This window comes from Hippopotamus amphibius, chromosome 5, assembly GCF_030028045.1.
Source record: "Hippopotamus amphibius kiboko isolate mHipAmp2 chromosome 5, mHipAmp2.hap2, whole genome shotgun sequence".
In the NCBI taxonomy this organism is placed as follows: Eukaryota; Metazoa; Chordata; class Mammalia; order Artiodactyla; family Hippopotamidae; genus Hippopotamus; species Hippopotamus amphibius.
The window spans coordinates 26,883,403-26,896,014 of NC_080190.1; the positions used below are offsets into that span (position 1 = coordinate 26,883,403).

Below are 12,612 nucleotides of genomic sequence, written 5' to 3' on the forward strand. Positions count from 1 at the left end.
GTGCGTGTCTGCCTAGTGACAGGTTTCCAGCGACCAGGCCCCACCAGGAAGGGCTGGCACCCTCAAGCCAGGTGCTCGGTCTCTCCTGGCTGCTCCGCGAGCTCTGGGGCTGGGCCTGACCCCATCTCATCTCTGGTTCCATCACACCTCTGTAGCGGTGCAAGGTTGTAGCCCCTGAGCCAGGTATGGTCTGTTTTGTCTGCAGTCACCAGGCCTCACCTCCTATCCAGTTCCACATGCTGGGGGGATCCCAGGGCTTTTCAGAAATACCGATGCCTAGAGTGTACGGAGGTCTCACTCACCCCCAGGGTCCAGCCTGGTACTTGAAATGCCCTCACCACCCTGGGAGGGCTCTGTTACCATCTCCATTTTCCATACGTAGGAACTGAGGCTTCAAGATATTTAGATATGTGTTCGTCCTCATAAGGCTTGAGCCCTGGTCAGCTTCCTCTGCTGGTGGCCTTCCCGCCATGCTGCAGGCTGCTCCGTGCGGCATTTTGCTTGTGAGCAGTTCCAGGAGGGCGTGTGTGTGTGTGTGTGTGTGTGTGTGTGTGTGTAATTGGAGCCCCGCCTGCAGAGGCGATGCCAAGAGAGTCAGCAGAGATGTTGGGTAGATGCTGGAGGACCAGGACACCAAGAGTGGGCAGAAACGTCCAGGGCAGGAAAGAGCCTGAGAGGTGCATGGGCACTTGATGCCAGGCTGGTTTGAAGAGAGATTGGGTGTTTTGCACAGGACAGGCAGTAGCAGGTTGTAGAGAATTGGACCTCAGTGGAGTGAGAATCAGGCAGCCAGGGCAGGTTCTGCATTCAGAGGGTGTGGGTGTTGTGTGTGCTTGCGCGCACACACGCGTGTGCACATATACACGTGTATCCTCAGGGTGACCCTCCTGATAATAGGTTCCTCTGCATGCCTTGATAGGACCTGTGTGCCCATACCCCTGGCAACATTTGGGCCGCTGTGAACTCCATCATACACCGTGGGCGTCTCCCTGCAGCTCTATTGAGGGCTCAGGGCTCAGGACCCCAGCCCAAGGCCCAGCAGCTGTGGTGGGTCCACCCGTCTCTGTACCAGCAGCCACGCGGCTAGAGATCAGCGCACTGTGATCCCCTCTCTGGCCATCTCTACCCTAGCCCGGTTGCCATCCCCTTGTGGGTCCCCTGAGCGCTATAGACAGAAATTGGAAACCTTCATCCCATCAAAGCTTCCCTAAGAGCTCATGTTCCATTGCTTCGGAAAGAAAAGAGACCATTGGCTGTTTCAGTTTATGTCTGTTATCAGACATTCTGTCCTATGTTCATGTTCCTCCTGAAGCCAGGTGTGCTGTGGGGAATGCAGAACTGTTATCAGTAGCGGGTAGGAGGGCTGAGGTGGAGGCTGAGACCCTCTTGTCCACTGCTGATGAGGAGGGTCCAGGCCCGAGGCTGGCCGGGCACTCAGTGAGCCATCCCCTCTGCCACCTGTCAGGGGTGAGGGAGTGGAGGCCTGGAGGGCTGTCACTTCCACGGAGCCTCCAGGTCAGTGAGTGGCAGAGGCAAGACTGGAACCTGTGTCTCTGCCCATGCCCGTGTCCCTGCAGCCACTGGCGATGACCTGCCTTCCTCCTGGGCTGGCACTGGCCTTCTCCGCTGTTGGCATCTAAAGGGCACAGGGTTCTAGAGTCTGGGCTCTGGAGCCAGACTGCGTGGATTCGTGTGCCGCCTCGATGCTCAGGTGTGTGACTCAGAGGGTTCCTGAACATCCCAGTGCCTCTGGCGTCCCATTTCTAGAATGAGGAGAGTGCTGACTACATGAGGCTTTTTTGTGAGGCTCCAGTGAGATGGTCCTGGTACCTGGTTTAAATTGGGTAAATGTCACTTATTGTTAAGGTGGCCCCAAGCTGGGCATCAGCTGGAGTGGAGCCCCTCTGCCCACAGAGAAGCCAGGTGGACACAGCCCCTGGGAGGTCCGCTGTCCGGGATCCTCCCGGTCTGGCCTCACACGGGACCTCATCTCATTCCATAGAGCCCGTTCAGTCCCTGTCTCGTTTCACGCCAGGGCAGGTGGTATCAACCCCAAAGACAGATGAAGAAACAGAGGCTGAGGGAGGGAGGGCAGCCTGCCCAGGGTAACATAGTAAGCTGGCAGTGCAGCCTGGACTGAATCCATACCCCTAACCTTTTGTCCAGGCCTCCTGCTTACAAGAGGCAGGTCAGACAGGCTACTCTCCTCCCTCCAGAAAGTCAAGTGCTTCCCAGGAGGCCTTGGTGGGGTGTGGCTCGGGTGTGTCCGGACAGTTTGACTCTTAAGTTCTGGCCTCCGTCACCCAGCCCTGGGCAGCCTGGCAGCCTCCTGCTGCAGTACCAGGAGGTGGGGGCCGCTGTGCCACCTGGGCATCCCAAAGAAGGGCAGGGGCCCTGTGGAGCTGGTCCACAGCAGCCCGACGACCTGTGCGGGTGAAAGGGGTGTGGAGCACCGAGAAGCTGGGAGGCAGGTCCTCCGTTATCAGAAATCCGAGGCCCCTGGCACCCTTCCACGTGCGCTTCGCTCAGTGACATTTCTGAGGGATCAGCCACGTGCCAGGACCCGGGGACGCAGAGATACAGAGACGTCGCCCTCTACAGACTTGATCCTTTGGGCCTGACTGTAAAGGCAAAGACGTAAACCAACCCAGGGTGGTGAGAGTTATAAGCCCCCCAAGGAAGAGACCCCAAGTCTCTCCTGGGCACACTTATTCTTCCACACGTGGTGCCTGGCTTGTTGTGGCAGGTTCACAAGCAGGACGTGCTGAGTGAGTGGGGGGTGGGGGGAGAGATGGATGTGGGCCCTGGTGGAGGTGGGGGCGTGCCCTCCTGGGAACTGTCACTGCCTAGCGATGGTGGGAGCCGTGTTCTCCCCCTGGGGCTGAAACTGAGGGTCATCCTTGCACTGGGTTGGAGCCAAGGACCCTCTTCCCCCTCTCAGGTGCTGGGATTCTAAACTCTTAGCCCCTCCCAGGCGCAGGGGCAGAACCCGTGCAGGTTGGCTTTGGTTGAGTTGTTCCCCACCTGCCAGCGACGTCACGGGTCAGATCTGCACCCATCCAGCGGGCGTGCGCCGCTGAGGCTCCATCCAGGCACTGAAGACCTGGGGGTGCGAACCTCCCCTCCCTCCATCCCTTCCCCGCCCATCCCATCCCATCTCATCCTCATCTCCGTTCTCTCCGCCGGTTCCCGTCGGCCGCGTGTTCCATCGCCATCTCCCATACCAGTGTCCAAGAGACGCAAGGCCCATCTGCGGCGCCTGGATCGCCGGTGGACCCTGGGCGGGATGGTCAACAGGCAGCACAGCCGAGGTGACTGTGGGAGCCAGCTTCTCCTCACCCACAGCTGCTGCCGCTCTCTCTTTCACTAACACTTCTCCTCCTTTCCGGGCCCTGCTCCTCTGCACCGTGGCCTCCTTACCCAGATTTGCCAGCCAGACTTTCCTCTCACCTACTCTAGCTGGGGGGAGGAGAAAGCGGGGGGCACAGGGGCTGCTTGGGAATCGGGGTGACAATGGAGGCGGCTCTGTCTTTGGCCAGCATCCTAGGGGCAGGGGTCATGGGACTTCGCACAGGATTGTGGGGGCAGCTGGACTCTAAGAAAGGCCACATCTGCCCTGAAGCTGTAGTTTGACAGAACTGAGTGTGTCTGAGTTTCTGCCTGGGCTGTGCCCCTCACCCCTGCCCTTCATTGCCTCCTTCCTCTGAGAAGGGGTTCCCTTGGCCAGAGCTATGCTAGCAATTACGTAGGGACTGAGTAGAAAGAAGAAGCAGCCCATAACCTCCCCGTTCTGCCAGCTCCAGGGAACCTAGAGGAGGAGCAATATCTAGACCCAGCCTGGCCCCCGGGCACAGCCCCAATAAGCTTTGATGCTGGGGTCTGGTCCAGCCAGGGGCTCCCGCATCCTCAGCACTGGCCGTCGGGACTTGAGCCTAACCAAGATGATGCCAGGGAGGCCCCCGACCTGCCACACAGGCTGATTGGGAACCAAGATGTTTGCCCATCCAGGGCCTTTCCAACATTCAGGAGCTTAGGAGGTAGGGAAATTAGGGGTGGGCCTCTGAGCAAACCTCTAAACATCTCCAGAACCCTGAGGCTAGTGGGTGGCCCATTTCTCCTGCCTCAAGGAGAGTGGAGGGTGTGTGTTCTGGACAGTGACGGCACAGCTGGAGGGGTATATAATAAGCACTGGCTTTTCCCAAATAGCAGGGATGCCCCATGACTCACACGCCACCCCCAAAGCTTGTTCTGAACAACTATGAGGCCCTGTGTTGGTATCTGCCGCAAGCCCCAGGTAGCAGCAAGCCTAGACCCTGGGGTAACCACCACCTGTGGCTGGCTCAGCATCGGGCTCAGAGCACTGGCTGCAAGGAGCCCAGCTTGTCCTGAGGGTGGAGCATGGATTGGACCCTGGGTGCTGGCACAGGGCAGGGGGCCAAGTCGTGGACGCAGAAAGAACAGGCTGAATGTGAAGCAGAGGCACCCTAGAGGTAAGAAGGGTGCGGCAGCATTGCCGGGGGGCCAGGCTGGGACACAGCCCTGAGCCTTGGCAGCAAAGGAGAATGGGACACTGGCCAGGAAAAAGAGCAGAGAGGAAGGTTTGGCCTGCCCCCATCCCCTCCCGCATCTGCTTCGCACACTGAACCCCAAACACACCTCTGTCTTCACAACCACGTGGACTCACAGACACCACCAGCACAGAACCCTGAGGGCCACAGCATGGCTGTGGTACACTGTCCCATCCAGCTGCACACCTGCCGTCCCATGCACACAGCCGCTCACCGTACTCTTATGCAATCTCATGTAGACCACTCCACATTTGCATTATTTACACAGTCACAGATGCATTATCCACACAACCACATCATAGGCACACCTCTGCAGCTACCCCACCAGGACACGTATAGCTTCATATGTGATCTCATAAACGTGAACTCATACCGCATGTACATCGGCAGTGTATTCACAATTATAAGCATACAGTGATGTAAGTAGACACAAATACCCAACTAAATGCATAATTCTATGGCCACCCATACATATGCAAATATGTAAGGAAATGCAGGCCCACAACTTCTCTCTCTCTCTTCAATAAGAGACCTAAACAACATCATTTCCCAGTCTTAGCCCTAAGTTACATTAGGGCTACGTTGAATCAGGCAGCCAAGAAAAATTTGCAGAAAGTTGGCCGGGAGAAGCTTTGCTGCAAACAGCCGAGTTGACACGGGGGGGAGCAGGCAGTGGGTCATATATAACTAGACAAGAGAGAAGCCGTGCTTCCCCGGGGCCTCCACTCCCCCCGTCCTGCAGCCAACCAGGCCTTTGGAATCAAAGGGCCTCTTGCAGTGGGGCTGGGTAAGTTGTGGGGCCGGGAGGGGAGCCAGGGAGACTGCTGACGGAGGGGAAAGTGTTTGGAAAGAGGAGGCGTCTGTGGTTTGGAAACTGCAGGGCCCTCCAGCCCCTGCCTCCAAACCCAGAACAGGCCTGTCCACCACCTCCCCCCAGCCACCTACCCGCCCCGTGGGCGGCCTGGCCAGCCCTCCCTGGAGCGAGGTGGCAACCGTCCTTTGATGGTACCTCGGAGGGACCACGGCCTCAACGCTTCCCAGAAGCCCAGGGGTGCCCCACTCAGAACTCCCAGGCCCTTTCCCTCAACTTGATTGCTATGGGACATCTCTTCTAGAGACCAGAGCCAACACAAATGACTCAGCCCCCTGCACCCCCACCGAGGTCATTTCCATCAGTCTGGGCTTCCTCCTGTCTAGCCCCCTCAGGTGGGGTGTGTGGCCCCTGTTCAGTAGAGGGGCTGCCTCTGCTTTCCCTCGGGGAAACCTGCGCGTAGGGAGCTGAGACCCACGGGGCACGTGTCCGCACAGAGGTAACCCACACCTTCGTCATTCAAGCCAAATGTGGCGGAAAACTGAGCCCCCACACAGGCCCGTCGGAAGAGTTGCCCTGCCTGGGACCAGGGCTCTGAATTCTTCTCTCCTGGAACCTACAGTGATGGGGCAGGACCCGCCTCCGCGCCAGCCACATCTCTTCCTGGGAGCCTAAACTCCCAGACGTCTGTGTTCACGTCAGCCCCAGGGCCACCATGAGGAGGGCTTTGTGCAGGAGCAGCTCAGCTCTCCTGGGTAAAACTGACATCCCTGGTTCTGCCCACCAGGAGGGGCAGGGGAAAGCAGGATGCTTACAGGCCCTCGGGGCTCTGTCCTCAGCACGCACGCTGGGGGCTGCGGAGGCTGAAGCTGGGGCCCACACGCCATGGTCTAGGTCCTGTCCTTTGCCGTGCAGCAGGGCAGTGCTCCTCTGATCTGCCCAGGAGAAGGGCTGTAATTTTTTTTTTTTTTTGCAAAAGCAACTTTGCCTAGGAAAACTTTAATGATGGCTTCCTGCGTGAACCACAGGCTTTTAAAAATAGCCCAACTGAGCAAAGGCAAAATGTGGAGCCTCGGTTCACCCCAACCTCAGCTCCCTGGGGCCTGGCGCTGCCCCTCTGGCCCCCGCCTGGGCCAGGATTTACAGTGTCCCACTGGAAAATGGAACGAGACCAGGAAGAGGCGGGAGCGCAGGGGGCTGGAGTGTAGAACACGGAACTTCTCAAAGGCCCCCGTCAGAATCTGGCCGGACCAGGTTCTCAGGCGGGCCTGGCGGCTCTCCCCAGCACGGCGGGATTGGAATCTGAAAGCTTCCAGGAGTGAGTTGATGCTGAGAAAGGCTTGCCGTTGAGAAGAGCACGCGGACTGTAGAGGCTCCCGTGGGGGATCCCCTACCTTTTGCCCTTTGGCAGCCTTTCAGATGCGGCCAGCGTCCCGCCGGTGCTGTCCTCACAGCCTGGCGGAGCAGCTGCCTCAATCCCAAAGGGAGCTGCTGTCTCCCTCCAGGACAGGGCCACAGGCAAGACCCCGATAATCTAAAGAAGGAAGAGATGGCCCTCCTGAGCAGGGTGTGGCGGTGGCAGAGGCTCCGCAGGCTGCCCATCAGGGTCCAGCTGAGGGGGTGGGGAGCAGCCGTCTCAGGGCCAGCTGTCCTGTGCCAGCATCCTGCTGTTTTGAGCTCAGTCTCCCACTCAGTGCCCTGGCTCGGCGCACCTTTCTCCTCATCAGTGTATGCCATGGTCCCTTTGGAGCGCCTACTATGCGCCAGGCACTGTCTCCGCACCCCCCCAGGGAGGATCCAGGCCCGAGAGGACAGCGCAGGTTCAGCGTGACCCTCCCAAAAGGGGGGGGGGGGTTGTCTGCGGCTGGCCAGCTGTGGGTCTGCCTGTCCCCAGCAGACAGCAAGCCTGAGCAAGAACTCCTGCAGAGGCACAGGGTGCCTGCCCGGAGAGAGGCCCCAGGGATCCAGGAAGACGCGCAGCACCCAGCTTCCCCGCACCTGCACCCCACGCTCCTTCTCAGCAGCCCAAGGTGCCTCTCCCAGTGCCCGGGGAGCCCGGGACAGGCCTGCAGTCTTACTGTGCGACCAGGGCGGGCAGCTCCCAGAGGGGTTCTGCCGAGCTGTGTGGGCAACTCAGCCCGCTCAGGGCCCCTCCCTGCTTGTGCTGCACTGAGCATTGCCCTGCTCGTTTGGCCACAGGACCCTTAACGGCACACGTAACCACGCCCATAGAGGCCCCTTGGGGAAGCTATGTGATCAGGTGATGAGATGAGTGGTCAGGGAGGTGCCCCCGGGGCTGTCAGAAGGTCGGACAGAGGAGGAGTGTAAGGGCTCGAGGTGGGAAACAGGCTAGGAGAGTGGCCTGGGGCTCAGGTAGATGCTTGGCACATTTGGGGAGGAGAGGGCTTTCCGTGGGGCCTCCAGACACTGAGGGGACACCCGACTCCCTGACTCAGGCCCCATGAGGGCCAGGTTCCTCATGGCCCTGCCTTCAGCCCAGGGAGTTTCTGGGGCCCTGAGGACTCCAGGCCCCAGCAGCCTGGCTGCGGTTATGGGACTGGGAGGCTGGGAGAGCCAGCTGTGTGCGGCCTGAGGCTTGCAGGGCCACCTGGGGCCCTGGCCAGCTTTGGCACATGCAGGGTGTGGCCATGAGGCCTGGTCCCTTCTCTCCCCTTTCCTGGAAAAGCCAGAGGCTGACCCAGTACACCGTGGCCACCAACAAAGGGAGGCCAGGCCAGGGGGAGAAAGAGACAGGAAAAAGGACCTGTACCCCATCCTCAAATAAGCATGCTTTCTTGCTTCACCCACCACCCACAGAGGAGAAGTACGTCACCGTGCAGCCTTACACCAGCCAGAGCAAGGACGAGATTGGCTTTGAGAAGGGCGTCACCGTGGAGGTGATCCGGAAGAATTTGGAGGGCTGGTGGTACATCAGGTAGGAGCCCCAGCAGAGGAGCAAGGTGCCACCCTGGCCCCCAAGCCGGTCCTGGGCAGCAGAGCGGCAGGGGGCAGCAGCTGGCAGGTAGATCCTGGCAGCAGCTGTGCACCCGCGGCCTGGCGTGGCTGCCCCAGCTCCGCGCGGCTGAGCAGCTCTAGCAGAGAGCCCTGCTCATCCTGCAGGTTCCCTCCCGGGACACACAAAGCAGAGCCGGAGCCACAGCCAGCAGGGCACGGGGGCCCTGGCTTGCCTTGCAGGCAGTGGGGCAATCCCATCCTTTGCATCTGCCAAGAGGGTCCAGCACATCTGAATTTGCTTTTCTGTGTCCAGCCCTGGCTGCCTGGCATGCTCTGCAGCTCGGGCCGCCTGGAGCACTGACATCCACGGGCCTTGCCGAGGCCCCGGGAGGCGGCCCCTGCTACGCACGGCTCGGCGCTGGGGGCCTCAGATGCAGTCTCTGGCCCAGGCTGTTCCACTCCGCAGGGCTGGCTCCGTGGCTGAGAGAGCTGGGGCAGAAAGGAGGCCTGAGCCCAGGCCTAGTTCAGAGGCCTCTTGCTCTGCCCTTCCCCGCTGAGAAATCCATCTCGGGGTGTGAGTACAGGAGTGGGGAGCTTCCTGACACTCCTGGAAGCCAGCTAAACCCCGAGGGCTTTGCTCACCTCTCCCCTACCAATTCCTACCCCCGCCATCCAGGACCCTCTGCCCTGGGGTCCCAAGCCAACCAGTACCCCCTCCCCCACCCCCGCCAGGGGGGCTTGCTCCCAGGAAATATTTTTGGGTCCTTCAGAAGCAGCTCAGCTGTGATGAGTTTGCCCAGTTTCTCGTCTCTGCCTGTAACCCGCATGACAGAGATAGTCCCTGTCCTGGGCTATGGGGACCGCGTCTCCAGCCCACCACACCTGGAAGCCCCAGACCCACTGTGGGCAGGATGCGTATTCTGAGCTCTCTCCCGCCGAGGGCACAGATGGCCGAGGCGGTGGGGGCACTCCCAGGACAGTTGCTCAGAACACGGCACAGCGCGTGCTGTTGGGACCGGTCTCTGCTGATGGGTAGGATGAAGGTCATTGGCCACGTGGGATTAAACCTTTGTGTGACCTGCCAGGACGTAGCTGCCTCTGCCCCCGGCCCAGGGCACACCAGTCAAGGGGCTGAGGTGTCCCTTTCTGGCCCGATAGGTGGGACAGGACTGTGTGCCTGGATGTGTCTGCCCAAATTCACTGCCCCTAGACTTCGATGTTCTCTAAACAATGGAAACTAGAGCCAAGCCCGCAATGCAGCCACCATGAGTCCACGTGGGAAGGCCAGTGAGGATTCTGGCAGGATGCTAACCTAAACCACTCACCCAGGGGTTATCTACAAGGCTACTGGTTTTTTTTTTTTTTTTAGTTTTCTAAAGTGACCAGCAAAATCACTCAGTTGGTTCATCTAGTCAACTCTTGTCCCCATGGCCTGGCCCTTCAGCCAGTGGGAGCTTCAACTGAGAAAACCCTGCTGAAAAGATTCCACCTTAAGAAGGCTGCCAGACACCCCCTTAAATATGCCATTTCCCAGCATCCCAGGCTCTGTGTTGATCCTTACTTCCTGTCTTTCTTCTCTACCCCCCCGGCCACACACACACACACATATACACACATACACACCCTCCTCTCTCCCCATCCTCCTTTTCCAGTTTGTTTCCCTCTGGAGTCATTCCATGCTACAGAGCTGGAAAGCAGATGTGAGCAGAGCTGGACCCAAACACACACAGCCGCTCCTGATTCCCTTGCATCTCCCCGCCTGGAATCTAATTTTATCCATGTAACACCAAAGGAGCACAGTGGGGTTTGGAACGGGAGCCTTCAGGACAATGAGCAGTCCTGACCATCGCTCCCAGGAGACCCCGCTCCCCCTCTCCGCACAGGGTGCTCACAGTGGCCAGCAGGTTCAGCATCTTTCTTCCAAGATGAAGGGTACCAGGTTCCAGGCCAGATGCTGCCAACAGCTAGCTGTGTGACCCTTTGCTACTCACTTTGCTTTTCTGAGCCTTGGTTCTTGGTATATGTAAGATTAGGTATCTTCACTAGTTGTTTCCATCCACCCCTGAAATCTGTGCTTCTATCTGCCAGCTCCCTGACTTCCATCCATTTGTTCACTGCCTTCCAAGCCCCAAAACAGGGCCAGACAGGCGAGCTTGGGCCAGCCTGCCTGCATATTCGTGTGATGTGAACATAAGAAGCTGCCACCTACCTGAGCTTTCCAGCAAAGCTGAAACATGTTAGAAACTTGAACTTTCACATTCCCTTTTCTCCTGCCTAATGAGCCCCCAAGAACAATGTCAGATGGAGGAGGCAGGGGGGCAGGGACATCTGGCATGGAGGAGCCATTCCAGAGAGCCAGATGTGTCCCAGGGAGCAGGCAGGGACATTGCACCCCAGACTCCGGGGCATTGGCCAGCAATTGCTGGACCAGGAAGTAAGCTCCCAAACCCAACACCATGAGGGAAAAAGGGAAAAGCTTGTTTTCAGAAGTCAGCAAATCCCCTAAAATTAAGTCAGCCCTGTCATTTGCCTTTTGCTCTTGTTTATGGGTTTTGGGGTTTGTTTTCATTTTGTTTTGTTTAATTTTGTTTTTGTTTTGCCATACCAAAGGCTTTAATTTTATCCAGTCATGTGCTTTATTTAGTCTTTTCATTTATGGTTTCTGCTTTTGGAGTTCCACTTTGAAACATACTCTCAACCGCCAAGATGAAGTGAATATTCACAACTAGCATTTTTAATTTTGCTGTGTGGTTGTAAGGCCAGAGTCTCATTCGTTTTTCCTAACTGGATCATCAGTCGTCCCCAAATCACTCAGTGAATAATCCATCCTTACCCCACTACTTTGAAACGTCACCTTTAGCGTTGGTCTGTTTGTGGACTTGTTCTGTAAGTTTGATCTGTCTGCTTCCCCTGCAGTGGTGCCAATAAACTTTCCCCCCTCGGTCACTCTTTATACACATCTTCCTAGTTGGTCTCAATGTGTCTGTCCTCCTGGATAAGTGTTCACAGCTACTCTGTCCCAGCATTCATTCATTCATTCACTCATTCATTGGCTGAGTTGCTGCACATGGGCTTTCTCTAGTTGCGGCGAGTGGGGGCTACTCTTCATTATGGTGTGCAGGCTTCTCGTTGCAGTGGCTTCTCTTGTTGTGGAGCACAGGCTCAATAGTTGTGGCTCTCGGGCTCTAGAGCGCAGGCTCAGCAGTTGTGGCACACGGGCTTAGTTGCTCCATGGCATGTGGGATCTTCCCAGACCAGGGCTCGAACCCATGTCCCCTGCATTGGCAAGCGGATTTTTAACCACTGCACTACCAGGGAAGTCCCAATCCCAGCATTTTTGCAGAAGAGAAAAAAATTAAGCTCCAGGGTAGGGACTTGTCCAAAGTACCATAGACCAGAACTCGGGTTTCCCAGCTCTCACCTGTGCTGACTCTTCACCTCTCTGATCATACTTCCCTTTCCGACTGGGCATTGGACTCTATATACCTTCTCATTTCTTATCTCTAGAATTGCCCTCTGCTTTGGTGAGGTAACAGGCCATTGCAAAGTCTACCCTTTCGGCAACCCCAAATCTGAGGAATCTTCTCATCTCAACGTCCCACGTTTGCCCGACTTTGCAAACAGTGAGAGCTCACACTAAGAGGGATCAGGCAAAGAGCTAGGAGACAGAGAGGAAAAAGCAGTGTTCCAGGTGTCTTTCCACTGGCCCTTATTCCAGGTCTCTCCAGAGCAGTGGCTTTGCCAAGCATCCTGCAGAGCGCAGCAGAGAAAGTTCAGCTGGGCAAGGCCAGAAGGAGCCTGGGACCTGGCCAGGGTGCTCTCACGATGCCATGTCCCACTCCTCCCTGCAGATACCTGGGCAAAGAGGGCTGGGCGCCAGCATCCTACCTGAAGAAAGCCAAGGATGACCTGCCAGCACGGAAGAAGAATCTGGCGGGCCCCGTGGAGATCATCGGCAACATCATGGAGATCAGCAACCTGCTGAACAAGAAGGCGTCCGGGGACAAGGAGACCCCCCCGGCTGAAGGCCAGGGCCCGGAGGCCCCCATCACCAAGAAGGAGATCAGCCTGCCCATCCTCTGCAACGCCTCCAACGGCAGCACCCTGGGCGTCCCCGAGAGGACCGTCTCCAAGCTGGCCCAGGGCTCCCCGGCCGTGGCCAGGATTGCCCCTCAGAGGGCCCAGATCAGTAAGAGCCTCGCTGACCCCCCGGTCCTCGCCACGCAGCTCTTTAGAGAAGCGGCATGAGGTGCAGGGAGAGCCAGAGGGGGGTGTGCA

At 57.9% G+C, this 12,612-nt stretch overlaps 1 protein-coding gene across 8 annotated transcripts in view; it reads left to right on the forward strand.

Moving 5' to 3' along the window:
• The window catches only part of SH3PXD2A (SH3 and PX domains 2A), a 240,117-nt gene that overhangs the window by 215,154 nt on the left and 12,351 nt on the right, over positions 1-12,612 (forward strand). For 6 of the 8 annotated variants that reach the window (XR_009053830.1, XM_057735797.1, XM_057735792.1 and 3 more), the window contains 3 exons: positions 3,228-3,311; positions 8,197-8,314; positions 12,186-12,523. Coding sequence is in view for 7 of the 8 variants with exons in the window: in XM_057735797.1 (XP_057591780.1) it covers positions 3,228-3,311; positions 8,197-8,314; positions 12,186-12,523 (540 nt within the window). In the remaining variant the exon portion in view is untranslated. The remainder of the gene's footprint in view (positions 1-3,227; positions 3,312-8,196; positions 8,315-12,185; positions 12,524-12,612) is intronic. The other 2 variants (XM_057735798.1, XM_057735794.1) reach the window with 1 other exon arrangement.